The sequence below is a fragment of the Mustelus asterias genome, chromosome 3, assembly GCF_964213995.1.
Source record: "Mustelus asterias chromosome 3, sMusAst1.hap1.1, whole genome shotgun sequence".
Taxonomy (NCBI): domain Eukaryota; kingdom Metazoa; phylum Chordata; class Chondrichthyes; order Carcharhiniformes; family Triakidae; genus Mustelus; species Mustelus asterias.
Window position 1 is genome coordinate 138,641,623 of NC_135803.1, and position 16,115 is coordinate 138,657,737.

The following is a 16,115-nucleotide window of genomic DNA, read 5'->3' on the forward strand; positions in this document are numbered from 1 at the left end:
CTGCTGAAGCAGATCAAGGATCGCGAGTGTGCCTTAACATCGATGTGTCCTTAGAGGCATCTATGAAAATCATAGGTAGTGAGGGCTAAAGCCCTCGAGAGTGGAGGACAAAACCCGGCCAGAGGAATAGTTTGGGCTGTGGCCGTTCCTGCCCTTGGCCCCTCCCAACTGGCTCTGATGGCTCACCCGCAGGCTGCCTCCATTGAGCTAGTGGCTCCCACAAGTGGTGGTGGTGGGGAATGTTCTGCTGGCAACAAAATGCTGGGGAGGCTGTAAAATCATCTCTAATTGGAGCTTTAACCACATTAATGCAGTGCAATGAGAATCCGATCCTAATCCTAACCTGCTCATGTAAAAATTCTCTGCCAGCAAGAATGTTCCGGTGAGTCGCCCCAACATGACTCCCCCGTTTTCCAGCCCCCAGTGTGGTCACTATGGAGCCAAAAAAAAAAATCAGCCCATTAACCCTTTGCCTCTCCATAGTTGTTGCTCGACCTGCTGAGTAATTCCAGCATGTCCTGTTTTTATTCAGAAGTTAGATCTGCTTTTTTACCTTGAGTTTATAAGATCCTGGGGAGAACACTGAAACAAACTCAAAGATATCTCAACACTATGAAATTTTATCAGTGCCGCTAATTTAAGCTCTTAACTGGCCAATTAAATGTCTCTTCATGCTACTGCTGGTATTTTATCAATGACGGGGGCATTTTCTGCCACATGGGGAGACCACCCATAAAACCTGGCTGCATCCCTGTGATCAGGCACTCTTTGACCCACAGAGTCACCCCCTTCCCTGGCGGAAAAGGCTGTTCCCAAGGAAACACCATCCACCCGTCACCAACCACTCCCAACCCACCATGGGGGTCTGCCTGCCTGGTCCCCAAGACCCCGACCTCATTTATCTTGGTCCAAGGATGACACCTATGCTGCTTCTCCAGCCAGTGCAGACCAGCACTGCCCACTGCTCCTGGTGGCACAACTAGGATTGAGGTGCTGCTGGCCTTCTGAGTGGCCCGCAGCTCTTAGAGGTGGGATTTTATCAACAAAATGGATGGGAGCCCCAATGGCAGTTCATTAACTGTCTGACTGTCACTGAATCCCCAAATGGCAGAGGCTCGGGAGGCCCCTGGCTTTCTTGCTGGCCGTTCCCCAGGGATCACCACTGATTGGCAAAATTCAGCCCTTCATGTTCAACTGTAACTGTTCAAATCAATGAAAGCACATCTGATGGACTTGACAAATGTTACCTACTAACTTTAAGATAAAAAAATTTATTAGAATGTTTAATATCTAAATACATATGGATTCATTTTGGTGTAAAATAAAACAATTATAAGAAATTTATTGCATTATAAGAAATACTCCCTCAGAGGGCATCATTGTATAAAACGTACAAAAAGGTATACAGATCACTGCTAAAAATGTCAGTGCAGCTGTACTCAGGCATCATATTATCAAGGAGGATTAACTATTTTACAAAACTTTGATTGGTGATCTGTGGATTAACACACATTAAGCATATCTGCCAGTTAAGATGCTTAATCTTTCAATTCCACTGGTGGTTCACTCCTGTTTTCAAACAGTAGGCCTTACTTTAATCATGACTTCTGTTGGTTGTCAAGACATTCACGCAGCTTGTCTTCTGTTAATGTCAGTCGCTGTTCAAGAATCGTCACAGTCTGAAGAGTAAAATTAAAAGATAAAATGCTGTTCATTGAAAGTAAAGGGAAGATGCAGCACAAATAGCCTTTTCACATGACAGCGTTAGAGGCTTGTGATACTGCTTCCTGTCATACGCAAACACTTTGAAGATGAAATGAACAGGCACATGTAAAACAGAAATGAACGTACAGGACAAGAGCAATCACAAATAAAATGATATATTATTCTGAGTGGCTTTAGAGCAGCGCATCATCTTTCTTGCTAAAATTTGGTTGATTTTACATCAGTTACAGAATAAAAGCATGGTGGCACAGTGGTTAGCACTGCTGTCTCACAGCACCAGAGACCCGGGTTCAATTCCCAGCTTGGGTCATTGTCTGTGTGGAGTCTGCACGTTCTCCCTGTGTCTGCGTGGATTTCCTCCGGCTGCTCCGGTTTCCTCCCACAATCTGAAAGCTGTGCTGGTTAGGTGCATTGGCCATACTAAATTATTCCTCAGTGTACCCCGAACAGATGCCGGAGTGTGGCGACTAGGGGATTTTCACAATAACTTAATTGCAGTGTTAATGTAAGCCTACTTGTGACACTAATAGATAAACTTAAACTGCTTTAATCATAGAAACCCTACAGTGCAGAAGGAGGCCATTCGGCCCATCGAGTCTGCACCGACCACAATCCCACCCAGGCCCTACCCCCACATATTTTACCCACTAATCCCTCTAACCTACACATCCCAGGACTCTAAGGGGCAATTTTTTTTTTTTAACCTGGCCAATCAACCTAACCCGCACATCTTTGGACTGTGGGAGGAAACCGGAGCACCCGGAGGAAACCCACGCAGACACGAGGAGAATGTGCAAACTCCACACAGACAGTGACCCGAGCCGGGAATCGAACCCGGGACCCTGGAGCTGTGAAGCAGCAGTGCTAACCACTGTGCTACCGTGCCGCCCACTGTCCATATCCAAATGCACACTGTCCATATCCAAATAGTGCGTGCACAAAAAGATTTGGTTGAAAACTTTTATCTAATTCCCAGTTTCGTTTTACTGCCTCCTCCAATATAACCAAAGGCTAGGGAGATAATAGTAATGCTGCTCTCCTTCTGCCTGCAATTCAGATACCATGACTCTCTAAACTTTATGAGCTCCGACATCTGGTATAGTGAGATTCTTCTAAATGGATCAGAGTAAAGCAGTTTCCTTGATATTCCCTTGGGGTTGGGGCCCACATAGGACAAAAAACATTCACATCACAGCATACAAGAGGCATCTACTTCTTCAGAGCAGCGTTGTAACCTTCATTCTATACCATTCTAACTACAACAATATCCCAATTATTAACCAATTGTCAAGAAACCATAGTCTGTGAATTGTTGATAATACAAATACCATATTAAATAATTGCTTCCACTAGTTTAACTGACAATCCCTTTTATTAAAATATAATTCATTTGAATCAGTAATCGAAGAAAAGTGTCAAGTTGGACCATTAATATGTAAACCAAATTATGGTTGTTCCACTCAAGTCTTACATTTTATGGTTTAAAATCTTCCCTTGGGGAAAAAATCAAGCAGTAGACGACTTGTCCAAAGGTTTTGAAGAACATTACATGTACTTTTCAGTGAAGTACCTCAAGAATTAAAATGATCAGGATTAAGAACATCAGAATTCATTCAAAGCATTTTAAAATACCCAATTTCTTCGACTGAGTATTTAATTTTTAACCCTTCCTTTCTTTTTAGCAGAGTGCAAGATACATCAGTTGCCAATAGTTAGCAGAACTAGTCAGGGGCAAATGAGGACACACTTAATCTGAAATTGCTGCAATGGGCTTGGCAGCAAATAATGTTGATTAGATTTTTATGCTCATTATTGACATTGCACAATATTTGTGCTGCAAATTGCAAATCCTAAAAATACGATCGGCATTGAAACGTGAAGATAAAATTTCACATTTAGGCAGACATGATGATATTGAATCGGTAAATACACAGCCTTATATAAAGTCTGAACTGCTGTGTCATTTTTACAACTAGGCTAGTAGGGAAAATAATAACTGATGGAGCATGCACAGAACAAATTAAATCGAGAGAGCATTTTATCAGTTCAGCGTAAGCCCAAAAATATTTACGTAATCAGCAAGGTTTGTGGAACAAAAGATCGTGAATATTAATAGTTCAAATCGACAACATAAAATAGACATGGTAAAGGTTAGCTGTTATTAGGGTAATTTCATATTCTGGACAAACTTACATAAATGTCATAGGACTGACCTAACCGTTTGGCTACCACCGCATGGTTAGAGAACTAAGATCAAAGCTCAGCATGTGATGATGGAGGAAAGAGAGAATAATACATCGCTTCTTGGCCTTTTGGCTAAGATCAAGTGTAGTATTGACATGCTGTACTTGGTTGAAGTCATTAGGTTACATTTTAGCTTCATTTGAAGCAATTTTTAAAAGTGGCATCTCGGCCTTTTGGCTAAGATGCAAATGAGATCAAGCCTTGGAGGAGGTGCAATGCCCACTCCAATCAGCTTGGATCATGTAGGTCAAGCCCAAGACAGGAGGTAAGAGCCCTGTCTTATCAGCTTGGATCGGGAATGTCTCACTTGTTGAGACTCTGAATTGGACTTGATTTGATTGAATTGGATTAAAAAAGAGAATAATACATCACATGCGCAAATGTGCATCCTATTACTCTCCAGCTTAACAAATGAGTGCTCCAACACATGCTGCTCAGGTCGTTGTACAACTTTTGAAAATGATTATGATAACCGATAGGGTGGTATTTTGAACTGTAAGTGCTTGTGCCCTTGTATGTTCCACAGCCTGAATTTTATGAGGGGCAAAATATTTGGGAACAAAATCAACTGCTCAAATAAAACTTCTTCCAAAGAGCTCCTTTGTTAAGTGCTCCTGACCAATATTCCGCTGGGCCAGATGGGAAGCAGATGAGCTCTGCATGGTGCACATCTACTTGTTAGAATACCTCATAGTTACATTGTGCACAGAGCAATTAACATACTCTTTAATTTTAAATCCATCATGGATTCATTGTCTGGACAGAAAAGCAACGGGAAACTGGGCATCATTCTGCAATACTCTTCGCAAGGGAAATGAGCAGCTCTGACTTCAGTGGCACAGCAATAAAATAAATGAAAGGAGCTGCTGGCTTCTGTGCATCCAGGACTAGCTCAAAGAGGTGGCTTCTGTGACGGCTTAAAAGGAAGATAATTTCAAAGACTTTTGCTGCTGGAGGCATGGAGCGAGTATGACTCAGTTGATAGTATTAGGACATAAGAAATGGGAGCAGGAATAAGCTACACTGCCCCTCGAGCCTGCTCCACTAATCAATCTGATCATGGTTGACCTTCCACCTGAACTCCACTTTTCCACCTTGTCACCACAATCCCTCGATTTCTTTAGTGTCCAAAAAATATAAGTATTCTTCTCTCTGGGATCAAGTTGCACTCTAGGACTTGACCACCTAATCTAGGCTGATGCTTCAGTGAAGCACTGAAGAAATGCTGTGATACCAGGGAGCTGTTTTATGAATGAGCCATTAAACAGAGACAAAAGTCCATGGCACTATTTAAAGGAGGGTAGGGTGTTGATTCTGCAATCATCATTATAACAAATCAAGTGGTAATTGATCTAATTTCTTGCGAACCTTCCTGTACACAAATTGGCTACCATATTCCCCTGTGTAACAAATGGTTCAGTTTTTGAAAATAACTCATTTGTTTATAAAGTGCCTTGGAATGTCCTGATGGCACGATACAGAGATCTGGCAGCACGGTGGTGCAGTGGTTAGCACTGCAGCCTCACGGCACCAGGAACCCGTGTTCAATTCCAGCCTTGGACGACTGTCTGTGTGGAGTTCTCACGTTCTACTCGTGTCTGTGTGGGTTTCCTCTGGGTGCTCCGGTTTCTTCCCACAGTCCAAAAATTTGCAGGTTAGGTGGATTGGCATGATAAATGGCCCCTTAGTGTCCTATGACGTGTAGGTTAGGTGGATTAGTGGGACAAGTACATGGTGTTACAGGGAAAGGCGTGGATGGGATGCTCTGTCTGAGAGTCGGTGCAGACTCAACGGGCTGAATGGCCTCCTTCTGCACTGTAGGGATTCTATGGTCTAATTATTTTTTCTTTCATAGACTGTGAAGAGCTGAATGGTTTAGCACACTAGCTGAGGGCAGCAGGGCACACCATTCTGTTCGCATGCTTGTAGCCACTGGCAGCTGTAGAACCAAAACTAATAACTTAAAAATTGCCATGGCTTTGCAGGTATAATTACTATTCCTCAATGATTTAGAATTTTATCCATAATATTAATAGAGTTGTTTCCACATCACCAGGGCCATGAGGAGCTACTATAAATGCAGTATTTTCTGCACTGAAATAACTTAATAGGACTTGAGGCTTAATGCAATCCTAATCAAGGTAACTAATCTTTAATGTTATTTAGAAAATAGTTATCAAAGTGATTCGAGACAGATATATTTTCAGATCAAGGTGATGTACTGCAGACAAGAGGTTTAAGCAAAAAATTAAATTGCTTTTAATGTTGAAAAGGTTCCACTGTTCCTAGAATGTTCTTTTTTAAAGTGTTAGCTTTACCCATCTGATCCATTCAGCTATGTCATTTGCCTTACGGTCTTACTGCCAATCATGAACGACCCACATTAACAAGGGGAATCACTTTAGGTATCTTTGTAAGTGTGATAGCAACCCAGTAGAACCAGACTGCCAGGTCAGAGGGCAACAGTCTAAGCAAATGGTTGAGAGTATGGAATGTCAATAAATTGTCCAATATGCCTGCAAGCCTTCTTTTCTGTTAGACTTGTGCTATTTACCACATGCCACAAGAGAAACACGGCAGTTTACAAACCTACTTCCTCCAGCAATGTAAACCATATGTCTTCTCTCTCAGGTAGACAAAATGGTGGCTTTCAAGCCAAATATTAGAAACACATGGAAATAAATGAACTCCTCTGAGTTTACAAAACTTTTTTCACATAGGACATGGCTATCTCATTTCAAAAACATTGCTCGAGTTTCGATCAGCGTCTGAAAACAGATTCTGTATCTCGGCATCCTATTTGACCATCATCTTTGAACAACTACAGTTAACATTATGTGCTTTTAAAAATCATCACCGGAGTATGTAAAGATTATAATATCGTACTTTATGCTTCTTCAAATTTGTGAGTTGTATATGAATTACATTTTGACATGGTTAGTCAATTTTAATGACAGAATGGAACACTTTCGAATTATGATACATGATTGCAATGTGTTTCTTAATTTAGGAACTGTATATATAATTAGATTTAATTTAAAGCCAGCTCATTTTAACAAGGGTCTCTTTTTTAAAAACAGTAAGGACCATTTATATCATGAAAACCTTGTGTGCAAAATTCCTAAATTCAGTGCTCGTGATTATATGCTTCAAAACATCATGCATCCATTGTACACAAGGCAAACATCATTTCTAACCACACTGGGACACTTGTGTGCGTTTCCTTCAAAACCTTCTTACTGTTTATATTACTCCCACAAACTTTTCTTTAGAAGATGAGAATGGATTTCTGTTAGCATTACTCAAACAGCTAGATAATGTTCAATTTGGAAAGCTTTCAGTGTGTTTATTTTTGTTTGGCAGTAAAATTAAGAGGGGGAAACTAAAATTCCTAATGTGCAATGTTAAACTACCTACTGTAGGTTGGATACTGCTGATTCTCTGAATAAAGCTAATCTTCCACAAACAAATCCACAAGGTAAATAACCTCCTGACACATGTAACATTGACCACCTCAGACAGTACGCTGATAGAAAGAAGCTGGATTACAAAAAACAAATAACTGGTTTAAATAATACATAAAACAAGTAGTATAGGCTTGAACACAGGCAGTTTATGCAATTGGTGGATATATCTCGGAAAGTACTGTCAAGCTTGTAATAAATTAACACAGCACAATTTATGTTCCACCCTAACTCCAATTCACAACTAACATGAACTGGACAAGTCAGATAGCAAGGAACAGATAAGATCAAAAACAATCATAGGCTTGATTTTCAATTGCCGATGGGGGCAGGAACAACTATGGGTGTGACTTTTTTTCCCCAGTACTTTATTTCCGATCAGAAAAGCCAAATCCAATTAAGCCCAAACACAGTCCCGAGCATGAGGGACAAATAAGATCCAAGCTGACAAGTCAAGACTTTACATTCCATCTTGGGCTTGATCAAACAAGATCCAAGCTGACAAGATGAAGCATTGCACCCCTCCTGGGCTTGATCTAACACTTCATCTTAGCCAAAAGGCCGAGATGGCTTTGAAAAATTGCATCAGGTAAAGCCACAGTTTAATCTCATTGGCTACCCCAATCCTTTATTCTACCCTACCCTGGGTGTGATTTGAAAACACTACATTCTACCACATCTAGAACATGATGCAATTTTAAAAGGGAGGACAGGAACACAATTACCTCAGATCAAAGGCCTGTTAAGCTCCTTGAGGAGCTTGTTAATGGACTGTGGATGATGATGTGGTGGTGGTTTTCAATTTGTAAATCATCAAATGTTATTAACCAGTTTAAGATAATCATCCGAGCTCATAATGTGGCTCATTTATGCTTGCTAGAAGTGACACATTCATATGCAGGGACCCATTTTCTGCAAACAAAAGGATCATGTTCAAGCCTTGCACCTTTATTGAATTACCTGGGAGCCTATAGTTCTCCATAGCTTTCTCCATGACAATACCCCAGCCAGAGTCAACTTATCAACCAATCACCATCCTTTCCTCTTGCAGTGTAAATTGCTGCGATTATTTGTCATGTATTTGTTCTGATGAGTGCAACATGTAGAGTGTCAGCAACAAGTCTCTATTTTCCAAAAATATTCTTTTGAATTTCCTCTCACCTCACCTATGGTGTTGTGAACATGCTCTATGCTTATGTTGTTGATATCTATCTAATCTTAATTTTGGAAAAGGAGAGCAGTGGCTGCCGAGGGAGGGGGGCTCTGTGGCCTCGGAGCTAGGGAGAGAGAGAGATGTGCATGTGTGTGTGTGTGAGAGAGAGATGTGTCTGTATGTGTGAGTGAGTGAGAGAGAGAGAGAGATGTATGAGAGACGTGTGTGTGTGTATGTGTGTTTGAGAGATGTGTATGTGTGAGAGAAAAAGTGCATGCGTGTAAAAGAGAGAAATGTGAGAGTCTGTCTGAGGCCTAACACCCCTTCTCCCACCTCTCCAAGGCCCGGCAATCTCCTCCCCACACCCCTAAGACCGAGCCAACCCGAAGTCTCACCCTGTTCCCCAACCCCACTCCTTCTAGCCCCTTGACCTCCAAACCCACCACCCAACCTCAATTTTCCTCCTCTCTCCCCCAGCACTCACGTCTTATCTATTTACCTTCTCCACAGCCTGTCAAGGACATTTAAATTTCAATGGACCTTTAAACTTAACTGGCTTATGGTATAACCTTCTTCACTTTGTCTCAACTGCACTTTGATGCTCAGCCCCAGGATCTCACCCAGCCTGAGCCGGAACGTTGAGAGAGACCGGCTGGGAAATAAAAGCAGGTAAGAATTTGGGCGTGGAGTGCCAATCCAACATCAACTGCCACTCCACAGACGTTCAGGCCAATAGTTAATATTGGAAAATGTTAAACTAATCCATTATCATACTGAAAACTAACACGCATTGAAGAATAAAAATATGACTAATTGAAAGCTAATTCATCTATTTCTAACCAAAGTTAGTCGACTGTCTGAGTACAGTCACAGATATCCTACAGTGCAAAAGGAGGCCATTTGGCTCATCAAGTGCACCGACTCCCCTGTCAGAGCATCTCACGAGTCCCAGCCCCTGCCCTATCCCTGTAGCACCATGCATTTAATGTGCTAATCCCCCTAACCTATACATCTTGGGACACCAAGGGTCAATTTAGCATGGTCAATCCACCCAACCTGCACATCTTTCAACTGTGGGAGGAAACCGGAGCGCCGGGAGGAAACCCAAGCAGACACAGGGAGAACGTGCAAACTCCACACAGTCACCCAAGGCTGGAATCGAACCCAGATCCAACGCACTGTGAGGCAGCAACGCTAACCACAGCTCCACCATGCCACCCATGTCATACTGCAATGACCTGAAGCAGTTTCAGATATATATCAACAAAACAATTTTCAAGGTCTCTGGATACTCTATAGGATTAATTGTAAATTTTGAAGTTTTGGGATATAGGTGAAACAAACTACCATCAAATAAACTATGATGTAACCCACTGCCCTCCCTAACCACCCCCCCCCCCCCCCCCCCATTTGTAAACAAAAGCTAAGTGTAGCTGACACAAGCACACACACTCAAGCCAGGTGATTCAGATAGGAAACCTTCCCCAATATTACACTAGTGACAAAGTGCTGAAACTGATGCCACTTACCTGAGTGAGAACATCCAGTTGCCCTACTATGTGTTCCAGAGTACTTGCAAGGGCTGAGGGGATGCCGTTCCCTTCTTGCAGATGAAACTGGCTTGAGGGAAGAACAGGTTTTGCGTCTGATGCCAGAATGTTGCTTGAATGGCTCTTTTGTTGATTTACGTTAGTTGACCCAGTGTCTGAAAAGTTTTTTGCCAAAGGCTTCTAAAACACAAACAGAAGATACTTAAAAACTGGCACTTTGTTCATGGATAGCCTTCATCATCTCTTTTTTTTGTACAGTCATCCTGGATCAGGCTTGTCCAACCTTTTTGCTTGGGGGAGGGGCACATTTCCATTTGTTTCTCATTCAAGGGGCTGATGAGCAAATTTCAGCAAGATAAAGTTTGGCGCATCTTTAATCAGAATATCAAGAGAAAGTATTAAGAAAAGAAACAATTGTTGAGTAAAAATAAAACAATGTCATAGCAATAAATTGTTAAGTTTTTAAAAAGTGTGTGTGTGTGTATACGTACATGATGGTGAGATTGAGTGAAAAACCTGAGAGTGGGAAGGCATACACACTGACACGCACACTCTCACTCTCATGCACACTCATGGCCACACATGTGCTCACTCGCTCACTCCCACACACGCACACAATCAAACACTGGGCCCGATTTTACCATCGCGTTGCACAAGTTTGCGGGTGCGAAAACTTGGTAAAGTCAGGCGTGAGGTGAGTAGCGCGGTCCATGCCTGCCTCCGCGCCGGTTCCCCCTTTGTCAAGACCCAAAAATGGCCATGATCGGGACGACGTCTGAAACAGGCACGACGGCCATTTAAATGCATTTGCATGCATTTAAATTGACTTAATGGGCTGCACGCCCAACTTTACCGGCACTTCCCCCATCCGGAATCAGCACGAAACAGACATGCTCCATAAGAGTCTGATTCGAGTGCTCCAGTTAGAGAAGAGATAAGTGCCTAGCGTCCGACGGCTCTCTGCTTGAGATCAGTGGGTGGGGGGGGGGGAAGGAGTCCACTGCCGCTCTGCCTGAGATCAGTGGGGGCCTGCTGTACTCTGCCTGAGATCAGTGAAGAGGGAAGGAGGGGGTCCACTGCCACTCTGCCTGAGATGGGCGGGGGGGGGGCCCACGATTGATCTGGATGGGTGGGGGTCAAAGGGGGTCAGTAATGTGGCGGGGGGGGGGGGGGGGGGGCAATGTCTGTAGGAGGCAGGGCGAGGCATTATCCGGCCCGGGAAGGATATAGCAGGGGAGCCGTATTCTATAATTTTTCTTTCTGCGCATGTGCAGTTGGAGGCGTCAAATGGAGCTGCAGGTTTCGGGCGCGTTAAGCCCCGCCCATAGGCTTTAGCAGCGTGATTTGGAATCGCTGATGTTTTTTCAGGCAGAGTGGGTACGGGGACGCCTGAGAACAGGTCTAAAAGTCGGATCTGAAACACTCCCAGTTTCAAGTCCGCCCAACACTTAGAATCAAAATGGTAAAATAGAGCCCACTCTCTCACTCCCAACATGCACAGGAGAGGAAAGGCCTATGATTGCAGATGCGGCTCTTTGCAGAATCTTCTAGCATTTTGAAAACTGGCCCCGGCGGCCACGTATAATGATTCCAGTGGCTGTAGGCAGTTGGACAGGCCTGTCCTAGGTCATTAACATTGACATACGGAGGTCCTGCAATACTTCAATTCCTTTACTGAGTTGTGCGTAAACAAATAAGCAGCTGTGCAATAAACTCTTGAAAGCTTAATGTTCTGTTTGTTCTGCATAAATATGAAGTAAAAATTCCCACCCAGAGACTATTAGTTACCTCTCTCACTAATGTTTTCCTTTTTTGCAAAGTGCATAGAGCTTTGAAAGACTGGTTTTCCACTAATTAGATCTCAAAATATTTCAATTTTTGTTTTACTGTGCTGGAACAAGACCTCCTATTGGCCTCTTTGTTCAGTTCTAGCTTTGTACATCAGACTCACATGAACTAGATGTCAGGAATTTATTTTTGTACATTACACCTAACGTGGAGACCACAATGTATGAAGGGCTGTTCCGAGGAACTAATTTACGAATTTGAATATTTGGGATGGCACAGTGGTTAGCGCTGCTGCCTCACAGCGCTAGGGACTCGGGTTCAATTCCGGCCTTAGGTGGCTCTCTGTGTGGAATTTGAACGTTCTCCCAGTGTCTGCGTGGGTTCCCTCTGGGTGCTCTGGTATCTTCCCACAGTCCAAAGATGTGCAGGTTAGGTGGATTGGCCATGCTGAATTGTCCCTTTCTGCCAAAGAAGTGTAGGTTGGGTGGATTAGCCATGGTGAATTCGTGAGGTTACAAAGATAGGGTTTGGGGGAAGCAGGGGCTTGGGTAAGATGCTCTTTCAGAGAGTTCACAGAATCCCTACAGTGCAGATGGAAGCCATTTGGCCCATCGAGCCTGCACCGACTCTTACCCAGGCTTACCCCATAACCCCATGTATTTAGCCCACTAACCCCCGTAACCTATATATCTTGAGACACTAAAGGTCAATTTAGTATGGCCAATCAACCTAACCTGCACATCTTCGGACTGTGGGCGGAAACTGGAGGAAACCTAGGCAGACAGGGTGGGGGGGAACCATGCAAACTCCACACAGACAGTCACCCAAGGCCAGAATTGAATCTGGGTTCCAGGCACTGTGAGACAGCAGTGCTAACCACTGTGCCACAATGCCGGCCATGTTGGTGCAGACTTGATGGGCTGAATGACCTCTTTCTGCACTGTAGCAGTTCTAAGGTTCTATGGAAAATGATTGTGAATAAAGATTTAGACTAGAAATTCCAAATGGCAACAATAATGCTCAATACTCACAGTTCAGTGTGTGCTTTTTTTCTCAGGTGTTAAAAGTGATTAGTATCAGCATCAAAACATAAGCAGCAAAGCGATATCAAATGTGCTATGTGTTTGTATTCACACTACACCAATTTGAATTTCTACCCTTTATTGTTACAATATATTACGAGCATTAACAAGCAATGTTAGATTCTTTTCCTTCCTGTGCCCAAATATCCTAATTCAGAAGCTTTTCATTAAAAACTTATTTCATTTATTTTTAAACAATACATTTGTGTCAGTTGACCTCAAATACCTACCATGAAACTAAGTTAACCGACTGCACAAGTTATTTTTCTGAATGAAGTAATTCTTGGTTTAAGAAATATCTGATCCCTGAACTGTTATGGGCTATTTTCAAAGTTTTGCTGGAAATGTAAAGTGTGTTTCCTACTCAATGTCTGAATATGCCCTTATGACCTCTTTTTGGTGGTGGATCATCCACTTTGTGTAACTTGTGATGATACTGTGCTATTTTAATATATTTTATGTTTAAGGTGGGGTTCCTTTTAGAGGAAGTGTCTTGTTACAAGAGTTGATTTGTCTTGTAAACATGCAACAGATGCTAAGAATGCAGGCTAATAACTGATTAGCTAGGACCGTGTTACTTTGTAGAGTTAATGGTTCTTTTGTTTATTTAGGTTCTCCTAGGGTTTTAGACTAGCTATGCAGAGCCATGTGAGTTTTGATAAGCTTGATTGAGAGACAGTCATGTGGCTAATGGGAGGAGCTAAACTTGCAGGAACAAAACCATTTCAATTTCATTTTAAAATACAAGCAGTTGCTGCCTGGATCTGCTTAAAGAAACAAGTGTCTCTCTGTCTCGCTTTCTCTCTATAGAGGATTTCTGAAAGCTCCAAGGCTGGCAACCTAAGTCAAGTAAGTATGCCTTTGTGTTGCTAACTAATTATAAAGAGGGATTTAAGTCTAAAAGAGAAATATTGCTTGATTGGAACTCAGTGGTAGATAAGTAGTTAAGAATTGTATCGGGTCATGTTTAAGAATTGTTCAATGGTTAAAAGTTAAGCTAATTAATTTGTTATAATTAAACTGCATTGTTAAATAAAATTTGTTTTGATTAAAGATCCCTAGTCTGTCAGTAGAATCATGCCTAGAGTAAAATACCCTATCCCCACACTAATGCTAAAATAGAAAATTGTTGGGGTCTAGTCTGGCTTCATAATATACCTTGGGGTTTCTGATCTGTAACACTAACTGGAAAAAAAACAGGATTTCTACTATCAAAGATAGCCCAAAGGGACATTAGATTTAAGTTGTTTAAGGGAAAAAGTAAAATTTTGACATCTGATAAGTAGGGGAAATCAATAAACAGTCAATAATTCTCAAAGTCCTACTATTATGCAACAGATTAAAATGGCGTGCCAGAAATTTCCAGGACTATTGACCTTGCTTTGAGTTTAACTCAAATAGACATAACTATGTGCAATTCCTAGTGCAACATTACGAGTAGCAGTTGCTGTAACATATTTTTTTAAAATCCTGACTTCAGGTGTAAGTATAAAACAGATGATATTGGAGCAACTGCCTGTTTTACACCGCTCCAGATTTTCACATACAAAATGAATATCTGGAGAGATGCTTAACCAGCAGTTACTCTGATATCACTTGTTGAACACTATCGTCCCAAGTTAAAAACGACCCCATTTGAGTTCAAAATTTCAAACAAATTTTACACTTTATTTAGGAGCTAAGTTCAGAATTGTTACTTCCTTGTAATGTCATAGGTGACATTACAAGGATATGTGTGGGCATCTATTGAAGACAAATTTTGTGAGTAGCAGAAACAGATTTTGATAAAGACAATTCACCACAGCTAGTTCAATTTTTTTTAAACCAGAGGCAGTGACCAATTTGGCTTTGAAGAGAAGCTGAAAAATCTCAAATTTGGCGAAGTGATTACTCGATCAAGAAGTGAGAAAAATAACTCAAGAAACATCTCTCATGCAAGATAAACAGTAAGGCATTGCTACTGTTAAGAGAAACAATTTGATTAGCCTGTATTTGTCACACTTTGAGGGAGTCATTTTGCTGTTACAAGTTAAGTTTCTATAACAACGTCGTGTTATTTTATTCTCTACACTACTAGAACAGATTTATGTTCAAATACAAAAGGGAAGGAATAATCATAATTAAACTGATGACTAAGTACACCAAGTATTGGACACAAAATGACTCAATCAGGTCAGCCAGTCATTTGCAAATGCAGTATTTGAATAAGATGGCTAACTGCATGACTGGCTTGAGACTTGAGAGACAGACTGAAAACATAATCCCTTTGCACAGCCATTTTCACAGATGCCAGTCCAATAGGACAATTTACAAGATAGCAGCAAATCAATTTTTGCTTTTTAAGCAGGGATCTCAAACCCTGACTCTTTAAAAACTCTAAAATGTGGCAACTTCTCCCAGCAAATGATTTTGCGCACAGTTTTTTTGCAACAGGTCTGCCAACTCATTTCTAACTTTGGAAATGGACATTGAAACTGGAAACTTCCTTCCTCAAAAAATGACTGTGTCAAACCACAACGTGCAGCTTTGTCTATATCTCATTACATTGCCAATATTTCTTGTACATTAAATTAAATTTTTCTCCCCAAAAGGAGATGACGAACGCGAGTCCTACGTAGCGCTAATCATGAGGATTCTATGGATGTCAGTGATGTTTATTGATTCTCACTACTTATATGTTGACCTTTGAAGCTTCCAAAAATGATTCTAAAAATGGCGGGTCAACTTATACCCCGAGTTTAACATGTGAACTCGGTGTGGGTGATTGATATTTTGGAATGTGAAAAAAAACCCAGTAAGTTTAGAGGAGGTGTGCGAGGCAAGTTTTTTTTTAAACACAGAGGGTGGTGAATGTCTGGAACCCGCTGCCCGGGGAGCAGGTACGATAGCAGCATTAAGGGGCAACTAGACGAATACATGAATAGGATGGGAATGAAAGGATACTGACTCTAAGTGCATACGGTTTTAGTTTAGGGAGGCATCATGATTGATGCAGGAGGGACGAAGGGCCTGTTCCTGTGCTGTACTTTTCTTTGTTCTTTGTTAATTCATATCAAATTAATGTGGCAGTGTTTACTGAATAAATTGATTGTACAAAATTTTATTTCAC

The 16,115-nt window shown here is 41.7% G+C and overlaps 1 protein-coding gene and 1 non-coding gene across 2 annotated transcripts in view; one reads left to right on the forward strand and one right to left on the reverse strand.

Moving 5' to 3' along the window:
• Nucleotides 1-1,252: 1,252 nt before the first annotated feature.
• LOC144485000 (POC1 centriolar protein homolog A-like) overlaps nt 1,253-16,115 on the reverse strand; it is a 99,216-nt gene continuing 84,353 nt past the window's right edge. The window contains exons 10-11 of the mRNA XM_078203328.1: nt 10,116-10,316; nt 1,253-1,679 (exon numbers count right to left, since the gene is read on the reverse strand). Coding sequence (XP_078059454.1) covers nt 1,599-1,679; nt 10,116-10,316 — 282 coding nt within the window. The 3' untranslated portion in view covers nt 1,253-1,598. The remainder of the gene's footprint in view (nt 1,680-10,115; nt 10,317-16,115) is intronic.
• LOC144492010 (U2 spliceosomal RNA) lies at nt 4,022-4,220 on the forward strand. The gene has a single exon (XR_013497563.1). It is a non-coding gene; the product is annotated as a U2 spliceosomal RNA (small nuclear RNA).